This window comes from Acomys russatus, chromosome 27, assembly GCF_903995435.1.
Source record: "Acomys russatus chromosome 27, mAcoRus1.1, whole genome shotgun sequence".
In the NCBI taxonomy this organism is placed as follows: domain Eukaryota; kingdom Metazoa; phylum Chordata; class Mammalia; order Rodentia; family Muridae; genus Acomys; species Acomys russatus.
The window spans coordinates 47,087,538-47,115,491 of record NC_067163.1 but is presented as its reverse complement, the minus strand read 5'-3'; the positions used below and the strand labels follow the sequence as shown (position 1 = coordinate 47,115,491).

General features: G+C 42.0%; 1 protein-coding gene across 1 annotated transcript; it reads right to left on the bottom strand.

Annotated features, from left to right (window-relative positions):
- On the bottom strand, positions 1-26,795 carry Aadat (aminoadipate aminotransferase). Its single transcript, XM_051169956.1, has 13 exons — positions 26,542-26,795; positions 25,022-25,190; positions 21,382-21,514; positions 18,068-18,142; positions 15,811-16,020; positions 13,419-13,484; positions 12,016-12,098; positions 11,514-11,610; positions 9,057-9,118; positions 7,170-7,234; positions 5,494-5,600; positions 1,199-1,300; positions 1-319 (listed from the first exon to the last, which is right to left on the bottom strand). Exons 1-13 carry the CDS (start codon positions 26,618-26,620, stop codon positions 278-280), a joined length of 1,290 nt encoding a protein of 429 aa, XP_051025913.1. The 5' UTR covers positions 26,621-26,795; the 3' UTR covers positions 1-277.
- Positions 26,796-27,954: the final 1,159 nt, after the last annotated feature.

Here is a 27,954-nt window from a genome sequence, read left to right as displayed (position 1 = left end):
TTAGTTTAGACGAAACATTTATTGAACATTAGGAAACAGCTATAGAGTTCTTTACAATAAATCTTTTGTGAGTTGAAAACTAGTCAGAAGGCAAAAGTAGACCAGAAAGTTATTGTGGCAATATGATAGAATTAAAGGGGCTTTGTTCAGTTCAATTACTGTGGGTGTCTCATGAACTGGATCCATTCTGTCGATCAAACAGCAACAATCGTTTCTTCAACAAAGTACAGAAGTAATTTATCTAAAAATTATGAGGACAATGCTGAGTTTCATTTCTTTATAAAGACTCTTTTATGAGTTGGGCCAATCTCTGGAAGGCCTAAAACAGAAAAGAGAGAAGCATTGGTGAAATCAGGGTGGTGCTTTGGAAAGCCCTGTTGTAACTCTGAAGATTCGCATAGACTATCCACCTGACGTAGGAAGGAGGCAGTGAAAAGTAAGGTTAGCAACAGCTTGATCTAGGCACTGCGATGTGGGTAAGTACACACAGGCATACACAGCTCCGTGTTTTAATATTAGACCTTTCATGCATCATTTTCTATTTTGTCTATGATGTTCATGCATCATTTCTATTTCTATTTATACAAGTATAAATACCTTGTATTGTCATATATGCTGTCATATGCAAACAAAACTTACAGAGTTGGGCCTGGTCAGATCCGTTCATGTATCAGAACAGAGTGAGTTTGTGGACAGCAGATCAGTAGCATGAGAAGCAAGGAAAGAAAAGACACACAAAGAGCCTGACCCCAGCACACATCCACACATTTCTGAAGGTCAAAGGCAGTGTGCTTGGTTAGTAGCTCATCCTTTTGGACTCCTCTGCTCATGGGTCTTAGGATATTTTAAATCTTAGCTATGCCTTTTTTTCTTCAAAGAAGCAGACCGGTGGCTTATGATTTTGCTATTTGTTTGTGCTATTCCATGAAGGAGGGAAAAGGTATTGCCCCAGAACCTGTTGGAACATCCCCCTCCCCCCTGCCTGTACTGTTCAGTAAGTTCCAACCATTTACTCACAAAGACAACAAACTTTAACTCCAATTTAGTCTCACTTGCCTGCTGATGCCAAGCAACAATGTGAAAAGGAGATGTTTATTAACTTCATGACCAGGGCCACCACAATTCGTAGCTTACAAGGTGGTCACGCACCTGTGAAGTCACAGCTAGGAGGCTGTGTGGCTCCGCAGAGGGTACTCACCATGTCCATCTGCTCAGCAGTAACCATGGAAAAGGATGCCCTGAAGAAGGAGGTGGGGGCTGAGCTGTCGATGTAGAAACCATTTCCAGGGACAAGTAAGATCTGTGAGAGGTTGTGGAAAACAAGTGATTAGGCCACTGAAGAAGAACCAGAAGAAAATTTAGGAACATGCAATATTACTGCGGGAAGAAATATTTTTAAGCTTTAGAGCCATTAATGAAATAAGAAATTACAAGAGAAAGCAGAAATAGCATATAAAAATACATATGGCACACGAAAGACAAACCTGCATGCATAGAATTAGGAACAACATTTACCACCGATATGACCAATGCTATTTCTTCTCCACAAATAAACAATGCATGAAAAACTGAGAAGAAAACACCAAGATTTAAGTTTAAATGTATAAAAGACAGGTTAGAAAGAAATAGCAAACATACAAATAAGTGCTAGCTGCCGACAGAAGCAATATGAATGCAAACATTGAGGTTTCTAACTGGGACCTGAAAGACAACTAGATATTGGCCTAACAAAGAGTAGGGACTGGTATTTTAGGGAGAAATATTAAATGTAAAGGCTCTGGGGTAAGTAAATGGTACATTTAAGGAAACTGAAAGAGCACAAACATTTAATACATAAAGTAGAAGTATAAAAATGTTAGTATGTGTGTCAAAATAGGGTGTTGAGAACAGCAAACTGCTCTTCTTATGACCACGATGGGAGGGACAGCTGAAGGACCAGACATTCATTTCTTCTTCATCCTAGACAAACACGTATACTTTATTCCCTTTCCTGCCTCTCTATCTCCATTCCGTCCTCCTTCTCTGCCACTTCCTCTTTCCCTCCATCTTTCCATCCTCATTTTCATGCTGGGGGTTGAAACCAGGACTTCATCCACGTTAAGTATGCTCTCTGCCCTCCTGGCACTCCTGGCCCTTTCGTAGTTATATTGGTCCAACCATTAAATCTTAACTAATGGATATTAGCTTCTTCCATTTTGTAGAAGTCTTAGAATACACATTAAAAGACAAAGTAGAATTTATTTCCCACTCACCTAAAAATTAAAACCATGACCTGGGGTCCTCCCATATTTGGCCTCCAGTCTTAATGTGTATTCTAAGACTGCTACAAAATGGAAGAAACTTATATCCATTACACACATCCTACCTCAAAGAAGATGATGAACATCATAGAACCTCCTTATGGAAAGGGCTTCAAATGTGGCAAACCAGCCACTGGGGAAAATGTCCTTGTTTCTGCCACAGACAGAATTCTGCCTAAAAATAGACAAGCTTGGATGCAGGCAGAGTTGACACCCAAACTCTGCTAAGACAGGGTAGGCAAGTCCTTTATAGTTCCTGCCTCACAAATATGTCTGTCAGATATACTGGGCCAGAAGGCTGAAGATGATGCTCCAGCATTATAGAGAGTTTTGGGTGACTGTTCAGGTAGCAAACTGTCTCTGTTGTTTGCTCATTTTGGAAACTGCTAACCTCCACTTCCTGTTTACTCAGGTAATTAATTTTATTCCTTCTCAAGTCTCTGATGGGGTTGAAGACCAGATAATTTAGTTTTATAATTAAGCTTAGTTGTTTTGGGGTTAAGATGTTTTTAGGTCTAGATCGATATGGATTTACATTCAGAATTTTAGACTCACCAAGATAGGAAAGATGTTTTCTTCAAAGTTGCCAACTGCAAATAGCCAAAACACTATGAAAGTAACTTTGTATAATTCCTGATTGCTTTGCTGTTCTTCTTTCTGTATGTAGTTTACTGTGTATATGTGTAATAATATAAATGAATATGTTAAAAAGAAAAATAACTTAAAATTTTTTTTAAAGATTTAGAGTTTATATTTTATATAACAATTGCTGTTGATCCTCAAAAACATTAAGTAATTGGTTGTTATTACAATCTGTAAATCTGGGTACTACTTGCTAAAACAAGATGAGTTTAGACTGAAAAGATATGGTGCACTCTACAGATTTCAAGTTGAAGATGGGATTTAGTATCTCAGCTTAAAAATGTGAAAGCCATCATTTCTCCTGATAAGGCAGAAATGTTTTGAGATAGACTAAAAGTAAGGATCTGTAGGAGAGGGAGGATGCTGTCAAAACCTGGGCTAAGGCATTGGTGATGTAGTTGAGGACCATTTAGAATAGGTTAAGAAGCCCACACCAGGATCCAAACAAGTTTGGAAGAAAACTAGACACTATGTCAGTTTCCGTCCTTAGCAGTCAGCTCATGGATGGATTCAAACAGCCACTTACCAAAAAATTATTAAGAATGATGCCATTGACAGAAAAAAATTAAGCTGAAGAAGAGATCAAGTTGGACAATCATATTAAAATAAACTCACTTGAACTAAGCACTAAGTGTTTACTATGTGCAGCGGATGAGAGGACAGATCGTGACCTTGTTTGGCCAGTCTCTCTCTGGTTCTGACAGTGAGGAAATTGGCCCTATTGTAACTGCATGGTATCTTGCCCACTTGCCCATGACAACCCAATCTGTTCTTCTAGAGTTACTGTCTAGACGAAAGTGATTCTGGAAACAGATCTCAGGGCTTCCAGGGACAACCTGATCAATAAGGAACGGATAGGGAGAAGAAACAATTTTACAGCCAAGTGAAAAGCTACACAGGAAATTTCATCTAGAGTTTTGAGTTTACTCAGTGCCTGCAAGAGAAGGCTAAGAAAATGTATGATTTCAATATAAGAGGGGGTGGCCGGTGGGGGAGGGGAGGGAGGAGGAGAGAGACACAGAGAGAAAGAGACTTACATAGCTTAATTTTAATGAAAGAAAAAAGCCACAAGTTTTCTTTGTAATTCAAGCATTGTAAAATAATCAGTCAAGAAGCTAGAATATATTCAAATTCTTCTAGAAAACACAACATCAGTGCTTATAAAATCAGGGTGATAAAAAGATGGGGAGTTTCATCTGTGTTATTTTTTTCATGCATCTGCCAAATTTCTTTACAATATGCATAACGTATTTGCATTCCTGGGGGTGGGGTGGGGGGTGGGGTGGGACTCCTTCCACATCAAGTACTAATGGCAAGCGAGTCCCGAGCATTTACTGGGCGCATATCAAAGTGCCAGGTATTAATTCCCACTCATGAGCCATTTAGTCCTCATAGCAAGTTGATGAGGCGGGATTCTGATCATTCGTGCATGAGTGGATGTTTGTGTGTGCTCAGGCTTCGTTGTGCATGTGGTGGTGCAAGGGCGTGTGTGTGTGTGTGTGTGTGTGTGTGTGTGTGTAACCCTTCGGCTCCTGCACCTTTATGTGAGTTCTGAGATCCAGCTCAGGTCAGTTGGCGTGCGTAGCCCAGCAAGCCCTTCCTTCCCGCTCGGCTCTCTTGCGGGCCCAGGGATGGGCTCTCACTGTACTGATCACTGAATCACAGGGAAGTGTAAGAGACCCAGAGCTATGTGTGTGTTAAGGAATGATTATGAAATCAAACCCAACAAGAATGTTTGAAAGTGGACACCAAAGTTTGTGTGAAAGTCAGACCCCACTCTCCACTCAACTGTGGGGAATGGCCTGCCCATTGGCTAGATCTGGGTAGGGGTTTGAAGTTTACTGCATGTATTGTCCTTGGCTGGTACTATAGTTTGAGCGGGACCCCTGGGCCCAAATCTGCCTACCATAATGTTCTACTTGTAGGTTTCTAGGACCCTCTGGATCCTTCTACTTTGCCATTCTCCCATGCTTCTCTCATCTAGAGTCCCAATACAATGTCCTCCCCTCTGTCCCAGTTTCCTAGTAAGTGAAGACTTTCACACGAACTCTGGTGCCCCATATTTGACCATGTCCCCTGGATGAGGCGACCTGGTGGCACTCAGAGGAAGGATAGCAGGCTACCAAGAAGAGACTTGATACCCTATGATCATATACAGGGGGAGGAGGTCCCCCTCAGGAACAGTCATAGGGGAGGGGAGTAAGGGGAAAATGGGAGGGAGGGAAGAATGGGAGGATACAAGGGATGGGATAAACATTGAGATGTAATATGAATAAAGTAATAAAATAAAAAACAGTTAAAAAAGAAAAGAAATTGGACACCAATCCAGTCACCAATGCAAATGGTTGTATTTCCATCAGTTTAGCCCATCTGAATTGTAGCTTTAAAATGTATTATATTTTAAAGGATGAGATAATATACCTAATATATTCCAAAATGGCTGAGCCATAAAAATATCTTTTTTTTTTCCATTTTACTCAAAGAAAATGAGTTCAAAGAAACCGTATAGCTTTTCTTTTGGCCCTGTCTTCCACCCACTTCCCGCTTTTACCTGTTTTTCAATCGCCTTTTTTTCAATCAGTTCTTTCGTATCAGAGATGCCCTTAATTTTAATCCACAGGAACATGCCAGCTTTGGGCACATGCCACTCTGCCAAACCTACAAAGGAAAGAAGATCACATCCTCTAAGCAGTGGCAATAAACAAGCATGTCTAGACAGTTTGTTTCGGTGCCCCAAATTCATGTTCTGGGTTTATTTAAAAAAAAAAAAAAATCAACAAACAACTGAGTGTTGGGCTAAGAGGCTGACTGTAAGAGAGACAGTAGCTCCCATGTATAGCGAGTCAGTCAGCATTCAGAGAGCAAGAAATTCAGTGTGTCCCTCCTTGACACAGTTAGACACACCTAAGGCTATTCCAGTTTTTATGTCGATTCTTCAATTCTTTCTGGAGTCTCTTTGGATTTCATAACTCCTATTATTTATATAATAGGCTGCTTGTTTAGATGGGTTGATTTCTACAGAAATTTAACTAATTAGGATAAAAGTACTTAAATCAGTTCCAGAGATTCTTCAAGCTTTATATGTGACTATTACGATAGAAAAAAACTAAGAAGAAAGGACAAGTACTTTGATTTTAATTAATTAAATAATATTTATTGTGTCACCATTCCTATACAAAGTAGTAGAAATTCACTCTTACCATACAGATAAGAATTTTGATTTTAATGAAGACTTTACAGAGTAAAGTATATGACAGACACAGGCATTGATTTTTTTTGACTTATTACTCTTCATATCAAAAGCATTTTTGTTTTTACTTTTTATTTTTGGCTTTTCAAGACAGGGTTTCTTTGTGTAGCCTTGGCTGGACTCACTTTGTAGACCAGGCTGACCTCAAGTTTACAGAGATCCACCTGCCTCTGCCTCCCAGAGTGCTGGGATTATAGGTGTGTGCCACAATGCCCTGCTCAAGTGCTTTTATAATGCTATAACTAAAACTGGGTAATTTATCTGACTTTTTAGAATAAAAAGCATCCTAAATTCAATGTAACAATAGAAAATATCAAACAAATATATGTGGCTAATGAATAGAAGGCAAAGGATTTTAATGAATTTACGATTTTTTAATTATACCATACTATTTGTGTGTGTTTTTTTTTTTTTAAGTTATAAACAGAGTCTTTGGGGAGCAAAGATTTAAAATAACTAACAATTTCTGAAAGTTTTTGAAAACGAGTTTTATTCAGCTGCAGGTAATATTATTGATTAATGCTTTGACGCTTTTTTTTTTCTAATCTTAGAACGACAAAATCTGGGGTTGACACTATAGCTCAGTGGGTAGAGTGCTTTCCTTGAATTCCTGAGACCCAGGATCCATGGCCAGTACCTCATAAAGTGGATGTGGTGGTATACATTTGCAAGTTCTGCACTTGGGAAGTGGAGGCAGGAAGATCAGAAGTTCAAGGCCAACCTGGGCAACAGGAGACCTTGTCTTAAAACAACAACAACAACAACAACAACAAAAAAACAACTTGTGACAGATGGCAGAAATGGTAGAACCCAAGGGTTGACAACGTGGAACATGTGCGACTATCCATAGGGCAACCTTTCCTTGGAAGAAACCGCTTACTCTACCATCGCCCTACACCAGGACTGACCGCATGTGCGCCTGTCATCTGCTCTAGAGATGCTGTTGCTTGTTTCAACACCAGATGTTCCCCACTCACCACTCAACCACTTGTCTGCGGCGGCCAATACCAAATCCCTCTGGGTCTTGTAGAAATCAATAGTTCTAGAGGAAGACAAGGACGATGAATTCAGAAAACGAACCACAGACACAAGAAAAGCTCTGGACTCCGGGGGGGGGGGGGGAGGAGGGAGGGAAGAATGGGAGGATACAAGGGATGGGATAAACATTGAGATGTAACAAGAATAAATTAATAAAAAAATAAAAAATAAAAAAAAGAATTTCTTTTCTGCTTCGATTGAAACATTAACTACTTCATAAGAGAGCACTGTATTGCTTTGATGTGTATGCTGAAAAGCTTTTTAAAAATACTTCCCCTCTTTTTTTATAGAGAAATATAAGTATAAAAATTAATAGAGCAAAATTCATTCCTTTATAAAATATGGAATTTAGATGTAGCAGGAGAAGCATGACAGACTTTTGTGTTCAGTTGACTTCAGGAATTGTCATTTCTTTTGTTTTTTTTTTTTTTTTTTTTATTAATTTATTCTTATAACATCTCAATGGTTATCCCATCCCTTGTGTCCTCCCATTCTTCCCTCCTTTCCATTTTCCCCTTATTCCCCTCCCCTATGACTGTTCCTGAGGGGGATTATCTCCCCCTGTATATGCTCATAGGGTATCAAGTCTCTTTCTGGCTACCTGCTGTCCTTCCTCTGAGTGCCACCAGGTCTCCCCCTCCAGGGGACATGGTCAAATATGAGGCACCAGAGTACATGTGAAACTCATACCCCACTCTCCACTCAACTGTGGAGAATGTCCTGTCCATTGCCTAGAACTGGGTTTTATTTTTTAAAATTAATTTATTTAATTAGATTACATCTAAATTGTTATCCCATCCCTTATATCCTCCCATTCCTTCCTCCCTCCCGCTTTCACCTTATTCCCCTCCCCTACGTCTGCCGAGGGGCACCTCCTCCCCCACTATATCGTAATAGGTTATCAAGTCTCATCTTGGTAGCCTGCTTATTCTTTCTCTGAGGCTACACTCCCATGGGGGAGTGGTCAAATATGGGGCACCAGAGTTCACATCCTATGGGAGAATGGGGAAATAGAAGGATCCAGAGGGTCCTAGAAATCTACAGGAATTGTCATTTTTATGGGAGGAGAGCACTGGAGATTAAAGGAAACTGTATTGAAGTGCTGAGTCATTGGTCTGGGAAAGAGGGGACTCCTGTTTCTTCTTGGTTCTAAGTGGTTCAGGAAGCAGCTCATTTACATAACAAAGATAACTCATGACTTGTCTTGTTATACTGACAGCCATAGTCTGTCTCGCTCACTCATACCTGAACCAGTTCCTACCATGTCCTGTGTCCTTAGTTGGCTATCAAAGAAAATGTTCATGTGTGTGGATAGTTTTTCAGCTGAAACAGTAAACCCCAGCTCACTATCCTGTGTGTGGACACAAGTTCAGGCTAGACCTTGAGGCAGCTGAGAAGACCTTCTATGTGAAAAGCAGCTAAAACAAAACAACTATTGCATTTGTGTGATTTTGGGGTGTTTAGGAAGGAAGAATAAAGGGAATAAAAAGATGGCTCGGTGGCTGGGGATGGTTGCTACTCTTGCAGAGGACCGGGGTTGGGTTTTCAGTGTACACATAACAGCTCATAATCATCTCGTAGCTAATTCACAACAGTCTGTAACATTGGTTCCAGGGGATCTAATGTCCCCTTCTGGCCTCTACAAGCACCAGGCATGTGGTACACAGACATATATACAGGGAAACACCCATACACACAGACTAAAAATAAATCTTTTTTTTTTTTTTAAAGGAGCAAGAATAATAAGTTAGTATTCTAGATGGTTCATGCTTTGTATTCTGGGCTCTTATTTTGCTCATGCAAAATTTTAACAGCTGACTCAATACCTGTCAACGTGGGCTAAGAAGCCCTCTTCTCCCCATTGGTGTAGAAGCTGGGATATCATGAGCTGAAAGAGACAGAACAGCAGGAAGTCATGGTTCAATCTGAAGACAGAGTTTGTGCTTTCTAAACACAGAAGCCAGTCTCTCTGCTTACATGGAAGCACATGGGAAAATGGAATAAGGACTCTAGGTTGTATCAGTGACTTCAATAAACTTTAATTAAAACCCAGGGTCACGACAGTAGGCAGGCTCAGTTGCTGAAGTGCTCACTGCACATGCATGAGGATCCGAGTTCAGACCCAGGTGTCTTTGCCCAAAGTGACCATAATGCTGTGCACTTATAACTTCAGTGCTAGGGCTCAGGGGAAGGGGATTCCTGAGGCTTGCTAGCAAGCAGGATGCAGGTTCAGTGAGAGATCTTGTTTAAAAAAAAAAAAAAAAGGGCATCTTATGAGGATCCCTGACCCCTGGCCTTATGCATACACAAATGACCATGCACTCACATGTGCACACACACATACGATGGACACGTGAACACATGCACCTACATATACACAATGCACCTACATATACACAATGCACATGTGCACACATGCACACACACAATGAACACAGGCACCATGCACACACAATGAACACATGCACACATGCACACACACAATGCACATGTGCACATGAAGGAATCTGACCCAAGGACAGCCAGCTTGTGTTGCAGCTTGTGTTTAAAAATTTCCACTACCCTGGGAATGCACTTACCCTCCCCAACTAGCAAAGTCCCAATGCTGGTCTATTAACCAATCAAGTTTCTCTGCTAAGTTCTGCTTCTGTAAAGGGCATAAAAAGCTCATGCCTCTGCTTCTCAGGGTCCCCAACTCAAAAAATTTTGGCAGACCCTGTCATGTTGGCTCAATAAATTCCTATACCTTTGTATCGACAATGGACTCCGGCTCTCAGTGGGGACACCGGGAATAGACTAGCGACGTCTCTGGAAGTCTCAGTCTTACACACACATGCACACGCACACAATGCACATATGCACACATGAGCACATGCCCAAAACAAAACAAAAGCAACCAGAAAACAAAGCAAAAAGCCCCCTCAAACACAGAGCTTTCTTACATGCCAGGCTCTACTATAACATCTGTCTACTTGAACCTTCATAATGATTAAGGAATATTAGTTCTGTTTTACTGATAAGGAAGCGAAAGCACAAAGGTTAATTTTCTTTATGTCAAACAACTTGATCATAGAGTCTGGGTTTCAACACAGATTTTCCAACTCCAGATCCATGCTATTGACTACTGGACTATAATGCCTCTGTAAATTTGACAACATACATAATATTCTCTTTTTCTTTTCTTCTTGGTGGTGTGAAGGATCAAACCCAAGACCAACTGGCTGCTAAGCAGGCATTGAACCACTGAGTTGTGTCCCTGGTCCTCCAAACATGTATGGCATGTGTATTCTATTAAATAGGGAGAGATTTTTTTTTTTTTATTTAAAATGGCAGAGCTCTGAATGTTAGAATAAACTTTTGTTGGTAAGATGCAAAAATATTGGAAAGTTCCTTATTTGGCTAAATATTGGGATATTTATATTTTTAGGATGTGCAACACAAAACGAGTGTCCTTGAAACAGAGACGTTTCATTTTGAGGGCCAAGGATACAGGTCAGATAGTAAAGTCCTTGCAGCACAAACACTAGGCGCTGAGTTCAGATTACCCGAGTTAAAAGCCAGGCACAGCATCAGGAACTTGTAATGCCAACACTGGAGAGATGGACACAAGAGGGTCCACAGGCCAAGTCGGGGAGCTCCAGGTTCTGTGAGACACCTTGCCCCCCAAAATAACATGGGGAACAAATAAGGAAGAAATATGAAGACGGCCTTTGATTCGTACACATGGATGCTCGCCCAAATCCACACATACAGATACACATGAACACATTCAGGCATGCACATAAGACCTAATTCTCAAGATTACAATAATTTCCCAAATATAGTACTTTTTCAAAGTTTGTGAGGAAATTGGCTCAACATCCCTACTTAATTAAAATGCTTCAGGGGCAGCTGAGGAAGACACTAAAAACGTCTGATTTCTTCATATCACTATAAATTCCAACACAATGAAGCCAAAGTTTGAATTATTTCATCACATTCAGTTCTGTTTTGTTTAGCTCTACAAATTTAAAAAATCTAATAATTGACTGACATTTAGCGTGCACCCAGAGACACAGATGCACATACCCTGATTCATAGACACTCTGGGCAGTCAACATAGCAACACCAGCTTAAATGATTTCTCATTTGCTGCGTAGATTAAACCTCTTCAGATGCTGGTCTACAGTCTAGGAGGCGGAGATTCGGCATTTGATTCTTCTTCCCTGCCAACTTAAGGTAATCTTATTTGCCTACATCTGATTCTGATTAAAAAAAAAAAAAGAATCCTGGATCGTGCTTACCTGTGAGAGAGTGCAGGCATGTAGTGTTGAAGCCTGTGTGTGCAGAACAATCCTCTCGATTAAGCACTTGGGGCCGGTCATAAAGCCTACTCTCAACCTACACAGGAAGAGGAAAGGTTTCATTTCAACCCTATGTAAACAATTAATATGAATCGCTTTGCTGATTTCACTAGGAGAGGAGTGACGATGGGAGAAAAAGAGAGCTTGGTGACTTATATATTCTAATCAAAGTACTTATTTCTTATTTCAAATGCATTTAAATTTAAGTATTTTTTGATGAAAACAATGTAAATATTAAGAATTTCTAAACACAGTATTAGTATAAGTTTCCAGAATGTTGACCATCTTCCCACAGTTTAGACTAATAGGCAAGCATCTTTGAACATGCCTGTTAGTGATCAAGTGTATTTTCAAGGAAGTGGAACACAAGCCTTTTAAATGAGAAGAGTCTCTCAAACTAAAGGATTTGAGGCTAGCATCAGGTTAGAAACACGAGCCTTACCCTGAGGAGAGAACTTTTGAAAAGGTGTCAGCTCTGATCACGCGCCCATCGACATCCATGGAGAGAAAGGATGGTGCCCACGGCTGAAAAGGGAAGACAGCCACTGCTGATTTTCAAATTCTGATCATCGTAAGGTTACTTTGCACAGTGTGAAGAAGGCAGACAGGCACAGAGTGGGCACTACCCGCAGTTACGTCTTACCTCTCTCTAGGTCTCTATGGTGTGTGTGTGTGTGTGTGTGTGTGTGTGTGTGTGTGTGTGTGTGTGTGTGTTTACTGGTGTCTGCCTGACCTTGGGCTTTCTTTGCTAAATATGCTCACAAAGGTTCCCTGATTTTCTCAAGACGTCATTACTGTGATTTTGGAGAAACTTCAAACAGACCTTCTTTGTTCCCCTGTCCCCACTGGGTTTGAAATTTAAGGCTGTTAGATTCAGAGGAAGAGCTCAGAAGAAATGAGCGCAGATAAATCAAAAAGTTCTTCCAAGATGACCAGCACCATGTGGGGGTTGGTCAGATACAGGGGTGGTCCTTGGAACTGACTAGAAAGATAAAAACTGATGCAAATGCAGGGGAAAAATCTAGCCAACGCCGCATCCTCACACTAAGATTTCCTTTGAAGTAGTCAAGTGAGTAAAGGTTTGTGGTCACACACAGGGTGGAGGGTCAAATCATGCTCTATGAAAGTATGCAGCAAAGCAAGAAGTTTCGTGTCTTCTCAATATATGTAAAGGGAGGAACCAGATCCAATTACAGGATGGATGTCTATAGTCCCGAGAGCATGTACTGATTAGGCACTGGCACTGGGTACCACTACTACTGTTTGCTAGAAAACTATTAGCATACACAGTGAGGATGGCTTTAAAAACCCAAGATCCTCCAGATAAGGTTCAGAGCGTGTGGCAAGGATGCTATTATGTGGCTGCAGTGCCTTCTCTGTCTATTGAGAAAGTGGGCTGAACACAGTCCGACTTACCCTTCAGCTTGAGTACCATCTCAGACTCCCTTTGGCCATCATTCTAGACAGTTACAATTCCCACACTGAAGCTGAGACACAAGATGAAACCCACACGATGTCCCTCATTTGATGTCTGTGGTTGTGTGCAGTATGGTTTGGAGGTGAGCACTACCAGCCTGACTGGCTGTGCTTGTCTAAACACATATTTCAGACAAGGAGCTACTATCCCAAAGGTAACTAATTTCTACAAAGAGCATTAATTAATTAAAAAAAAAAAAAGGAAACTGGAAAACAGGGAATACTGAAAACCAATAGAAAACTCACTAATACGTATTAAAGTTCACTGTGAGAGCATGTAGATTTGACTCCAGCCAGGTTAACCTCCAATGCAACTAATAACACACAAGTGCTCTTTTGACAGTAATGTAAGCACACAATATTACGTACCTTGTCAAACTGGAGAAAATAATACGGATCATCTTCTATTATGAGGAAATCATATTTTCTTGCAAGCTAAAAGATTAAAGCAATATATTCGTTTCTTAAGAGCTGTCTAAAATGAAAGTTATCTGTAACCTCTATTCTGTGTTCTTATTCACTCATTTATGAACTGTTGAGTTCTTGTTATCACAGACATTGAGGTTGGAGACGAATGAATTACTAAAGGCTCTTTTTCTCATGAATGACAGAATGTACACAAGCCAGTTGGGTAACGAATAGGAATTAAATAGAGGTCACATCTGGGGTAGAGCGATAGGATACTGTGCTGGCAAGTCTTATGTCAATGTGACACAAGCTAGAATTATATGGAAAAGAGGGAATCTCAATTGAGAAAAATGCCTCCATAAGATGCAGCTGTAAGGCATTTTACTAATTAGTGAGTGATTGAGGAGGGCCCAGCCCTCCATCCAGGGTCTGCTGGTCCTGGGTTCTAGTAGAAGGCAGGTTGAGCAAGGCATGGAGAGCAAGCCAGTAAACAGCATCCCTCTATGGCCTCTGGGTTCTTGCTATGACTTCCTTTCATGATAAACTATGATAATGAGGCAGACCTAAGTCAAATAAACCCTTTCCTACCCAAATTGCTTTGGTCATGGTGTTTTCTCAGCAATAGCAACCCTAGGACAGATAGTTACTCAGGTTAAACCTCTGGGAAGAGCTTACTGACAAGGTAACATTAGAACTCAACATGATCAGAATAAATTATTTATGCAAATATTAAGGAAAAGGATTCTAGACTGAGGGATACGTGAAAGCAGAGATCATGGGGTGAATGGAAATTTGGTATGGTTAAGAGACAGAAGAAAACAATATGGCTTTGGAGAGAGAGAGAGAGAGAGAGAGAGAGAGAGAGAGAGAGAGAGAGAGACAGAGAGAGAGAGAGAGAGAGACAGAGACAGAGACAGAGACAGAGACACAGAGAGACAGACAGACAGACAGAGAGACAGACAGAGAGACAGAGAGAGAGAGACAGAGAGACAGAGAGAGAGACAGAGAGAGACAGAGTCTGAGAAGAGAGTGATGGTATCACAGAGTTTCACAAACATGTAACAAAATTTAACCTTTAAAATCTGGAAAGCCACATGGCCAACCTTTCATTTACTATACCGCAGCTAGGACTGGTTGACATGCAAACAGTGGCAAGTTAGACACTGTGAGTCAAATGCAACAGGGTGAGTGATGACATCAAGTTATCATGCAGAATGGACACAGTGGCTTAGGATGTGGGCCTAGGAGTGATGGTGGAGAAAAAGAATGGACTTAGAAGAGCTTGATGGTGGATTCCACTGGATGGATTGGATATAAGAGAGAAAAAAAGAGAATAGAAAGAAAGAAACAAAGGTAATAGCTCACGAACATTATTTATGAGGCTGTAGAGCACGGAGGGCTTGGTTGTACATGAGAAACTGAGGGCTGGGGAAAAGCTGGGAGTTCTAGTTGGGCCAGGCTAAGTTTAGACTGCTATTGGACATCTATGGAGATACCAAAATGATTCACAAGTTGGAGTTCAGGGAAGAGATGGAGATGAGCAAGATGGAGCTGGAATTTTTAACTATGGAAGTGGATGATGCCATCTTAGGGGACTATTGTAGATAATGCACAAAACTCTGGAGATAGCCCGGGAGAAGTAAAAAAATAGTACATAAATATGAAAGCAATATCTTGGTCCTTTATTTTTTCCAGGTAAAAGCAACTGGTTGAAAATCTGGCTGTGATTCCAATACATATGATTGGGAGCCATGTAGTTAAATGGGTTCAACAGTCATGTTTAAGGCAATTTCCAGGAAAGGGTTAGGCACTCATTTAGGTACGGCACCAAGACTTTACAGGAGGCAGAGTTATCTCTTTTCTTCTGATTTATGACTATTTCTGAATAGGTTTGATATTAAAAATGGTGAAAAATACAAGGCAGCATAGGTACCTAAAGAGATTTTAGAAAGAAGAGTCACTTACTGTTTTTTTTTTTTTTTAATTCCTCGTAGCACAGAATGACAATGAGTAGCAGACAGACATAGCAAGTCTAAAATCCAGTGCAAACACAAACATCCAGTCATGAAAGCCAGAGGCGTCCTTGTAACAGGTGGCCAAGAATGCCATTTTTTTTTTCATGTATTAAAATACCAACTGGGGAAAAATGAGGTTCCGAAACAAAAGACGTGGCATTTTATTGTGCTGCCTGTATAGGAGGGACCCTGGCACAGATGAACGAGTCCCTTTTTACTAAAAAGGATCTTCCCTGAAATTAAAGGGTAATAAGAAAAGCAACTTGAATTTAAGACTTTCCAGAAAAGGTAAATGAGAAGCTGGAACACACACATGCTTGTCACTTTCTTAGAAGTACCTCGTAGATTTCCTTTTTGCGGTCGCCTGTCAATGAGTTGCCTGTAGGGTTGCTGCCGTTTGGGATGGTATAAAGAAATTTTGGGGTCTTTTTCGTGGGGTCCTTGGAATCTTCTGGCTTCCATCGGGAAAGTATTTTTTTGAGACCCTCTGGGATAATCCCATGCTCATCACTGGGGACATTAATCATGTTGCCACCCAGCGGTTTCATCTGTGGAGAACAAAAGAAAGCCCCAGAATGCAGCATGATTACAAAATGCAAGCACCATTTTCTTTTTAAAACTGTACTGTCCGTGACCTTAAATATGGAATCGTGCACAAAGCTCCGAGCTCTGGAGGGTCGAGCTGTGTATTGTAATCCTATTATTCCTCTGAGGTAGGCTCCACTATTGGTCAGCAATAGCTCCTGTCTGTTCCCATGAGAAGGCTTGTACCTCTTTGCCTCATTGATGTTAAGCTTGGTAGTTTAAAGCTTGGTAGTCCCTGGTTTTGGGCTCCATAACTACCTGATTGCCACTTTTCTGCACCTAACATCAACTGAATTCTGCCTTGCTAGTTGCGTAAACACTTTCCTTTGTCCAAGAGACCGTTGACACCTCTCTGGTTCACTGGGAGCAGAGGTACCCAACCCTGGTCTGCATGGCTGTGTCTGGTCCTTCTTGTTGACCTACAGCTAGGACTATTCCCACTGAGTGAAATCTCTGACATAGTGGCCTCCACTGCCATTTGGCCTCTGAAACATCTTAGAGTACTAGGTGGCTATGTCCCTGGGCCAGCTCTGCCATGGAGCTGTGTTCTTTTGGTCACTGTCCAGCACAGACAAGTTGCAGAAACAGTCTGTGCACCTGTCTTTTGAGTCACTATCTGTTTCTGGGGACACACTAATGGATTACTGGCTTCACCATTCTGGAGAATTTCAAATCCCTATGTCCACATTGAGGGTTGCTAAGCTTACACACCTCTGCAAGCAAACTTGGACAGGTATAAAACTAAACAGTTTTAATTATTGCCAACAGTTTTAATTTATATTCAAACCTTTTCTTTGTTTCCCCAAAATTTTCAAGCCGAGTCTGTTTCCTTATATTCAACCCTTTTCTCTCTGCTCTCCCAAGAGTTTCAAATGTACACCTGAAGGGAATTTTCTCTCTAACCTATCAACTTTGTCTTCTGCCCACATATATGTTCCATTATCCTGCTAGACTTGTCACATCCAGGACATCGACAAAGCAGCTATCCTCAAGTGCTCCCGTCCAACCTCACAGATCGTGTCAGATGGACCTGAACCGGAACTGCCCCTCCCGGCCACAGATGTTCTCAGATTCCGGACAGCAAATGCAACAGCCTGTTCTTCTGGAATCTGGTCAACATTTCAGACTTTTAACTCCCTGGTGATGCTCTGTACTGCCAGCAGGAAGCAGTCAAAGACATTGATTATTTCCCCCCTTATCCATTTACAAAAAGGCTGAAATGGTGTGCTCACGAGCCAAGACAAACAGCTCTGGGTTCTCCTAGCCATCTTTGGTTCCTATCTGCTGCAGGACATGGCTGACATACCCTGCCCTCTACTGTGAACTTTCACATCATAGCTTCTCCTTCCCCTTCACTATATAATCTGGACATTCTGTTGCTACTGTTTTTTTTTTTTCTCTGTCTCTTTTCCCCTTACATGGCAGTCAAAAGATGCTTCCAATGAACCTACAATTATATATTTCAACTTACATTAAATGAAAAGAATCCAACATTCCTCATTTTTTAATGATAGCAAAAGGGAGGAATGTTAGGGCTCTGCTTCAGTTTGCCCACCTGTGATGTCATTGCCTACCTGCCATGGGGGTGTGGCCCTGCCCAGGGCTATATAAAAGGACAGACCCACCTTGCCTTTTTCTCTTTTACTCTCTTACCCACCTCCTTTCTCTCTTCCTGTCTCTTTCTCTCTCTGGGGTACCCCGCCGCCTTCCATTCTTTCCCCATGCTCACTTAATAAACCTCATATGATCTAATATCTGATGCCTGGCATTTTATTATCTTATTTCTTATTTTTCAATCATTAAAATAATGAAAGTGACTTTACCAAGTTAGAGACAGGTTGGGGACCAAATTGCTTTTCACATGGTAACAAACCACACAAGTTTTCAAAACAAGAGACTATTAAGCTTTATTGCCAAGGAAGAACTCTTTTTCTCAAACAGGTCTTTGAGGTGACTCACATTCTAAAGGGCTATAGGAGACTCACTGTTTTGTGGAAATTATGTACTCACAGCACAGAGGGTTCCTGGATACAGTGGTTCATTTAAGAGGACAGTGTCTCCAGGACTGATGAGCATTTCAAACGTCTAACAAAAGAAGCATAGGTTAGCTTGGGTAGCATGGCTCTCAGGCTTAGAGCAGCTTTTCTTTAGTGCTGACAGGATGCAGAGGAGGAGTTGGAAATGTTTCTGTAAGGGCCAAGCAAAACCTGCTTTGTAAATCATGGTGTATGACATAGCGGTGGCTCTTCTCTGCCCTCTACAGTGAGAGAGCAACCACAGGCAGTGTGTAGTGAGAGTATCTGAGTTCCAGTGAAACTTTATTTACAAACCTAGCTAATGGGCTGGATCTTTCTTTTTTCTTTTTTTAAAAAAATATAGTTTATTAATTTATTCATATTACATCTCAATTTTTATCCCATCCTTGTATCCTCTCATTCCTCCCTCCCTCCCATTTTCCCCTTACTCCCCTCCCCTATGACTGTGACTTTTTCCATCTGCCAGTTTGTTAGCCTCTATTGTAGTGTAAAATGGAAAAATAAATCACATAACTGGTTTGGCTTCTAAAATTTTTCCTGTTCCTTTATTGCTTCTTGAATGATCAGTCAGGCCAGGGAAGATTACAGGAGGTAAAAGTCCTTGGCGAAATGACAAGCTTCACACTCTTATGAAATTGCTTGTCCTCAGCAAGAGGTAGACACTAATCAGATAACAATCTAAACAGAGAGGCAAAACCAGTGGCAAGTGACATTAGGGTTAGGTGCCCAAAATGGACATCTCATTGCAGGACTTGGGTATTCACAGAACTCAGGTAAGGCTTCCTTGAGGAGTGATGTCCTGGCCTAGATAGGGGTAAGTGACAGTTGGAACTTGAGATGGAATGTGAAAAGGAGGAGGAGGAGGAGGAGAAGGGGAGGGGGTAGGTGTGGATGGACTATCCCAGATAAGTATTCAGGCCATGGAAGGTGATCAAGGACTTTAAGAAGGGAGAGAAGAAGAGACACATTATCAGACATGCAATTTAGGAAGATTATTCTGACTTCACCATAAGATAATTAAGAGACGAAGGAGAATCAAGTGGAAAGTTTGGAAGACTGTTTGGAAAGTTCCTGATCCAGTCCTAGGGATACACACAGGCAGTCTGTGTTAGAGAGAATGTGCGATAGATATTTAAGAAATGCCACCCAATTGGCCAGGATTGTGGACTATAAAGGAATGAGGAAGAAGAGCTGAAGATTTTTAGTGCCAATCCCTTAAACACAGGGCCACAATGCTGCCCATATCTGAGCGAGTAGATGAGTTGTTTATTTGTTTTGTTTTTCTGCCTTTAAACATCCTGCCATAGCATTAAATAGACAGATGGACGCCTCCCATCAGAAGGAGTGTGAGAGTGGTGGGTGTGTGCTTGGTCTCATGAGTGTGAGCAAAGGCATCCAGAGGCAGAATGAAGACCTTCTCAAGGAAATAAGAGCTAAGCCAAGGAGGATAGTGTAAAGGAGGCCACGCAAGCCCAATGGAGGAGAGTCACATACTGAGAGAGCGGGAGTGTCAAAAAGCACAAAGTGGTCACTGCTGCTAAGTGATATTTTAGCAGTTTAGTGTGCAAGGTTTGGTGGTGTGGACGGTGTGAATACTCCTTATGTTATTTGTTACAAGGAGATGCTTTTGTAGTCCAAATGTAGGGTCTATGATGACTCACTTGTATAAAAGCCACTGAATAACTGCCCCTTTAACTCATGCTAGGCCACAATTCCTACTTCATACTTTTTTTTTTGTCAGTTTAACAATTTATATATTGAAGGGTGTGGTGGTACACGCCTTTCATCACAGCACTTGGTTGGCAGAGTCAGGTGGTTTGCTGTGAGTTTGAGGCCAGCCTAGTCTTCAAAGTGAGTCCAGGACAGCCAGGACAACACAGAGAAACTATGTCTCAAAAAACCAAAAAGAAAAAAATGTTTATATATCACAATTAAAAAAAAAGAAGACCTATTTTCAATTGAGCTGGAAGATTTAGCTGTTGTTTTCCAACTTGGCCTGATGCTTCTTCATTTATCTTTTTCTTTCTGAGCTTTTAACATCTTATAGAAATCAGACACCTCCTAAAAGTTCCTAATGGACTTTGCCTTCACAAGGCATCCTGTTCCCAGGGAACTGGGACTGACATGTGTCTTAACAACAAATGAAAGGGAGAGCTTATCCTGTAAAATTTTCATGGGTAGTAGGGGTCCTACAAATACCAACTGTCCCAACTTGAAGGGGAATTGTACCACCTGGAACACCAATGAAAGGATGTAGGTGAATTCTCAAGGGGTCACCCCTAACTGAGGAGCTAGTGGCAGTTGACAGCTGCTGGGGTTGGGGAGGAGAGGGAGAGGATTTTCCTTCTGGTGTATTTGTCTACTGGTCAGTTGCCTGTAATTTAGTGGATGGCTTCACATGTGTGCACATGTAGGTGCCTTATTATAGGTGTACATTAACTGGTTTTAACTAGTTATTTAAAAAAGAAGAACGAGGAGAAGGAAGAGGAGGAGGAGGAGAAGAAGAAAAAGAAGAAGAAGCAGCGAATGTGAATTTGGGAGGAAAATGTTAGTTCAGGAGAACTGGAGGAAAGAAACATGGGGTGGATATGATCACATGTCACTGTCTTCATTCATAAAAATTTCAAAGGACAAATTCAAAAATAAAATAGACATAAGAGAAATGAGAAAAAAAAATCTATTCTTGACTTAGCCAAGTAGAAATGAGGTTAATTTACTTAAAAAAAGAAGATGCAACTCTAAGAGCTACCATGGAACACATGGAGCGATTAAACCAGATTATTGTCATAGTCTGCATAATTAAGTCACTTATAGTAACTTCCTTCTTTGGTATGACTGGAACTGTAACAGATCAATGAAGAAACTGTTTTCTGTCTCTTTTCACAAGGAAAGGTCACTGCATCCTTTTCAAAGAAAGTCATTTCTCTGAATTTCTAAGTATCAATCCATAGACTCACAAATGTTTCTCTCTAGGAAAAAAAACCCCACACAGCACCTAATTATTTTCCTTTTTTCGAAACACAAAAAGAAAAGGTTATTTTGATTTCTAATATTAATCAATTAACCCAAAGCATTTGTACCTGTCTTGTCTGTACAGTCAATCTCTCTCCCTTGCCTGGCCCTCAGCCCTCCCATCCTGTCTTTTGACTTTGATTATTATCCTAGGTGAAGACAAAAAAGCCTACCAGTAGCCCACAAAACATGGTCCCCCTGTAGTGTGTGGGAGAAGACTGCATTTAGACGTGTGCTTGATTCCACACATAGCCTTCCTTTCCACCCCACTCTTACCTTACAGAGACCATCTTGGCAGCCCGACGTGATGCAGATATCCATCTGTCCTTCATTGGGTGGGTAGTGGACAGTTGGAGGGTCATGCAATTTTATTTGCAACTTTTTTAGCCAGGACAGAAGTTCTGGAATTCTAAGGCATATAACACATTTTAAAATTTATGGTCATAATAATCATAGAAAGAGTAGTCAGGGAGGAAATAGTGGCTTAATATCAAACTCATTATACATTCAATTGAAAGATCCCTTAAATGCCTTTCAGCGGCATCAGTATTCTCACTTTAAAAATGAAGCAATACAGTTAGACATTAAGAGATTCCCATAAATCCAACCGCTAGAAATTCACATAAAACCAGTCACTTAATCCATGAGCCTAGGCTTGAATCTACATCCTACTTACTTCAAGGCCTAAAGGTTTTGTTTGCGCCTAGGACATTTTTTTACATAGTAGAGTATTTGTTACATTAGGGAGATTACTATAAGCTAACTAGACATTTACCCAATTCATGTACATATTAATAGCATGATTTCAATAAATTCTTCAAACGGAAGGTATTTGTTTTGACCACATATATAGGCCAGGTTGGCTTTGAGATGGTGCATATCCCACTATACCCAGCCACAAATACATTTAATACAGTATTTTCATTGGAGGAAGACTAGCTAAAGGAAGTCTTAGGGTATATGGTTCAGCTTGCCTTTTGGCAGTCAGAACTTATGGAAACAATGTATTTGTTCCTGTTTAAAAGGAAACACCATGACACCTGCCAGAAAACCAGGTAGGCTTCCTGCAGACTTCCACAGCTCTCTTTATCCCCCTACACCCAATCCCTCAGTCTTATTCGTAAAACATCAGTAGATGATCGCTAGCTGCAGCCCCTCCCTCCCACCTTTGTAGAGAAATTTTAATCCAGAAACAAGGCTGCTGTGGCAAGGGATAACATGCAAACACCTAAGTCTATGTGAGCTGGCTGGAATGCAGACATGCTATACACCTTTAATGCCTCTGGCTGGAATACCGACATGCCCTTTAGAACACACCTTTTATCCCAAACAATGAAGATGAAGTTAGTTGGTAGAAAGAGGCACCCATGTTTTGAAACAGACGTCTAATGTAGGGGCAGACAGTGGTGAGAATGAGAGAAAGATTTGACAGAATAGGATATGCCAAACCCACATGAGAACAGAAAGGAAAGAGAGGCAACTTAAGAGCAGTGCAGAAAGAGAGAGAGAGAGAGGAGGCAGTTTTACTGGGAGACTTTTACAGAGAGAAGTTAAAGAGAGAGCAAGCTAGACACAGGTGAAGACAGAAGGAGCCAGAGAATGAGAATGAGCCAGAAGATTAGAACAGATTACTAGAATTAGTTGGAGGCGAAGCCGAGCAATTCTCTCAGAAGCTGAGAGAAGCCAGTTTGAGTCAGTCAGCTTGGAGAGGCATCTGAGCCAGAACAGCTAGCTTAAACTTACACAATATTGCAGTTTCTTGAAAATTGGGAATTGATTTGCCACAAGACCTAGCTTTGCCATTCTTGGGCATATACCCCAAAGATGTTCCAACTTACCACAAGGACACTTGATCAACCATGTTTATTGTGGCTTTGTTCGTAATAGAAGCTGAAACAACCTAGATACTCCTCAACTGAAAAGTGGATAAAGGAAATGTGGCATATTTACCCAATGGAGAATTACTCAACTGTTTAAAATGATGGCATTATGAAATTTGCCAGCAAACAATGAAACTAGAAAAAAAAATCATACTGAGTGAGGTAACCCAGAGCCATAAAGACAAATATGGCATGTAGGTGTGTATTTATTTATAAGTGGATATTAGCTAAGTAAACAAAAAGCAAGACTTGAAGAGGTTAGGTAAAGAAGAATGGTAGTGGTGGTGGTAGTTGGGAGCAGCACACACACATGGATCTTGGGTGGGTGGGGCAGATAGAATAGAATAGCTTTTATAGACAGACTGGGAGTGGGTAGGGACAAGATTGGGATGGATCAGATGGGAAGGATGGGATGGAGGGGAGAGCTCTGGGAAAGATGGCTGGAATTGGGGGCATTTGAAGGGTGATATGGAAACCGAGTGCAGTGGAAACTTCCTGAAATGTATGAAGGTAATCCTACTATCGACTCATAATAATGGAGGATAAAGAGTCTCAACTGGCCATCTCTTGTTACCAGGTGAGGCTTTCAGTGGCAGCAGTAGGTAGCGTTCTGTTGAGTTGTTGGCCAACAGGGGCCCATAGATATCCCCAAACAGTCAAGGCTGTTGCTAAGAGAAAGGCTTGCTCTCTGCAAACTTAGACCAGGTTCCTATTGCTGAGGACAACACCCACACAATTCATTGAACATGGAAAAGTTGAGCTGGTGCCTACATAGAGCCTCCATCCCTTCATTCTAGTTTCTTTGGTGCAGGAAGGTACTCTGCAGACCATTGGAAGAGAAACATGGACACCAACCCAGCCAAGAAGTCTTTGCCCTGCAGGGCAACAATAGCACAGAACTTGTGGCAGTAGCCAACCAGTCAATGTCTGATTTGACTTATGGCCCATTGCATGGGAAGGAACCCATATCCAACACTGCGTGGGTAACCAAGAACCAGAGACTCGTTTGCTCAGAGACCTAGCACAAAACCCAACACAACTGGTAAAAACAAAAACAAAACAAGAAAACAAGAGGATGATCCCTAATGGTACTCTGTTATGTCCGTAGCTCAGCATCATACCCGGTCATCATTAGAGGGGCTTCTTCAGGCGGCAGACAGGAACATATGCAGAGACCCACAGGCAGATTATGTGGGGAGAGAGAGTGTATTGGAGGTCTCCATCAGATTCCTTTCCTCAGAGCTCAGGGAATTTTAAGGAAGAAAGACTGTAAAGATGGAGGACACCAGGAGACCATGGTCCACTGTGTCAACGAAGTAAGGTACATATGAGCTCACAGAGACTGAAGTATTAAGTGCAGTCCCTACATAGGTCTCCACCACATCCTCAGTGAAGACTGTGAGAAAAAGCGGGTCTCTGACTCTTTTGCCTACTCTTGTGACTCTTTTCTTCCTGTTGCGTTAACCTTCTCCAACTTCATTATGACAGACTTTGCTTCATCTTATATTTGTTTATTCTCTTTGGTTGTTATCTCCTGAAAGTTGTTTTGTTTTTGTTTCTAATTAGATACAGAAAGGGAGTGGATCTGGAGGGGAGGGGAGGTGGGGAGAAACTGGGGGTAGTAGAGGCAGGGGAAACATAATCAAGATAGGTTGTATGGGGAAATAATCTATTTTCTATAAAAAAAATAAAATCCACATTTAATTCATTTTTAAAAAGGAAATACCATTGTCTAAGGACTGTTTTATTCATTTTCTCTCTTTCCCCACCACACTGCCTCACCTAGCATTCTTTTCAGGATCATACTCAGTTCAAATGGTACTTTCTTCTAGATTTTTCTCTGGTGCTGTCAGTCATTGAAGGTTTAGTGTTAGTCCCTGGGGAGGAGCGGGGAACATTTAGTACTGATTTTGTTTTTAGTATTTGAAAAAATATCCCCTGTCATTGTACACCCCATTGACAAAAGGACTAAGTCACTTTATCCAATGGCATATGAAAACGAGCCAATATAATTTTATCCTCTATTGACGACTTACCCATTGCTTGAAGAATACTGGAAGGCTCTTTTAATCATCTCATCTTCAAATTGGATGGTGTTTCCGTTTTCCACGGTGAAAGCAACTGACTTAAAGGGGAACATGTTTGGGTTGGGAGATCCAGGAGCCAGGGAGATGAGGGTTTTTGGTGCCCTGCTTATTATATTCACTGTATATACATGAAAAAGAAGAGAAAAAGAAGTGTGTCCACTGTGATGTGGTCTGAATCTGTCTCTGACCAGTTCTTATATTAGAATTTAGTACTTAATATGATACATATGCATATATTTTTTACTATGTGAACTACTTTATTTTATTAATTTATTCATATTACATCTCAGTTGTTAGCCCATCCCTTGTATCTTCCCATTCCTCCCTCCCTCCTGCTTCCCCTTTACTCCCCTCCCCTATGTCTGTGACTGAGGGGAACCTCCTCCCCCTATATATGCTCCTGGGGTCCTGCTCAAACTATGGTACCAGCCAAGGATAATACAGGCAGTAAACTTCGAACCCCTACCCAGACCTAGCCGATGGACAGGACATTCTCCACCGTCGAGTGGAGAGTGAGATCGGACTTTCACATGAACTCTGGTGCCCCATTGCTGACCACGTCCCCTTGATGGGGAGGCCTGGTGTCACTCAGAGGAAGGATAGCAGGTTACCAGGAAGAGACTCAATAGAATATATTAAAGAAGGGATTAGATCGTGATAACTCTGCTCTCAGGAGTAGAGTCAATGTTCTCACAAAAGAGGCTGAGCTGCTTCGAGAAGCATCCCCTATTTGGGATGACCGTACCCTCTCCCCCCCCCCCCCCCCCCCCCCCCCCCCCGCACCTGACACCCGACTTGCCAGTCTCCAGAACGTCCTGCCATTTATTACAGTGCTCCTTCTTGTTAGTCTGACATAGTGGTCTACTGTGCTTAGACTGAATGCTAGTCTAAAACAAGTATGAAATAACTTTTTTCAGGCTTCCTCACTTGTGGAGGTATGGAAGAATGGGGGTGGCAGAGGGAGGGAGGGAGGGAGGGAGAGAGAGAGAGAGAGAGAGAGAGAGAGAGAGAGAGAGAGAGAGAGAGAGAGAGAGAGAGAGAGAGAGAGAGAGAGAGAGAATATTCTGGAATCAAGCAAAGGGCCACAGTAGCAGAACACCTTTCTTCCTGTAGCCTGGTACCTTCCTGTGTGCTTCCCAGTTCCGCCCGCCTTTGGCTCCTATTTCCCACTCTGCACCCATCCATACCTGTCTTCCCTGTAGTAGAGTCTCTACAGCAGGCCATGTGCCCCATGGCAGACAGCTGAACTTGTCCCTTTGGCTCACCTCTTCCAACACCCCAGCAAAAGCCCTCACTGCCTTGCTTTGCCTCCAGTCCAAATTCTTAATGAACAAAAGTTACCTAATCCCCCCGACCCCCTCCGCCACTAATGTTCACGGATTGTCTTCACAGAAAGGGCACAATCTAGGGGTGACCACACCACGCAGAGCTTCCATGAAGAAAACTCCATTCTTGCAGAACAGGGGAGCTGTGCTTTTCACCTGTGTGTCTGATGGGGTTACGCCTTCTGGCCTTGCTGGTTGCGGTGAGGAACCGTGAGTAATTCATGACTCTTCTGGTCGCGTGGTGCAGAACTAAGGAAGCCAAGTCACTTAGAACTGCCTCCCTGCTGTTAGATGTCCCTGCAGAGTGCCACCCAAACTGCTGGGCTGCCGACTGCCTTCGGTGTCTGAGATCTAAAGAAGCCCGGGCCAGGCCGCAGAAAGGACAAAGTCCATCCGCGGAGGGGGATCGGAGGCACCGTGGCTGACCCGAGTGGACTGTAGCAGGCCACGCCCTCTTCCGCCCCGCGCGCTCAGGCCTATGGCAGCTGACCACAGGCACCTCGAGTCATCCAGCGGTCAAGGATCGGCGTGGTGAGAAGAAAACGGAGAGGCCCTGTTGCGATGCACAATCGCATCTAGGATCGGTGCCTGAATCCACATAAAGGCAGCATTGACTCAGGACTTTGCCACTCAGACTCTAGCAACAAAAACATCTCCGCTAGCCAAGGCCCTCCTAGATCTCTGAAAAGAGCAGGGGGAACCGGACCCGATCTCAAGATTCTGGTCCTGCAGTACCCTCTGGTGGTACCTTTGTTCCATTGCAGCAGGTACTGTACCATGTGCTCAGCCTGGAGCTAAATTCATTCTCTCTCTCTCTCTCTCTCTCTCTCTCTCTCTCTCTCTCTCTCTCTCTCTCTCTGTCTCTCTCGCTCCCCCCTCCCTCTCTTCTCTCTTTGGAAGTCCTTGATCCAGATAAATTCCAGTCACTCTTTCTCCAAAATAGAAGCCCAGGAGAACCACTGGAGAGAGCTTATCCTCAAATTTTAAAGACTTACTCTGCAGTCTCATCTATTCTCAGTCCCTTCTCCCTCTGAGTTCCGGAGATTTCACTGTGCAGGAGCTCTGTTGGAAGTGTGCTGCATATGTCAGAGATAAAGAGATGATCAAGGATGGTCTCATGAATGCCACCACAGACTCTCAAGGGTTAAGTGGAGAAGCGCTCAGCGGTCAATCTGAAGCCACAAGTTGAAGGTAAAAATGGGCTGTGGGAGAGGCAAGACAGTCCCACAAAGAACACAGCATTAGGTTCGCAATCCTTTAAAGGAGAAGGGTACAGTGAACATCTCAGTTTAGGTGCCTGGGCTATTTAGTGAGTGAGTTCCAAAATTATTAAAGAACAGCTGAAAGCACAGGATTAAAGTTTGTCTCTGGGAACAGAAGTGTCAGTTTTTTTTTTTTTTAAACCATGAGAGTCTTCTACCCAAGAGTGTTGGGGACTGGTGAGAGAGGCTCTGGAGAGTGTGCTCATCTGAGATGAAAAGAAACAAGTTGAAGGTAAAAATGGACTGTAAGAGAGGCAAGATTTTGGTTTTGTCAAGAGCAGCAGGAGCAATTCTC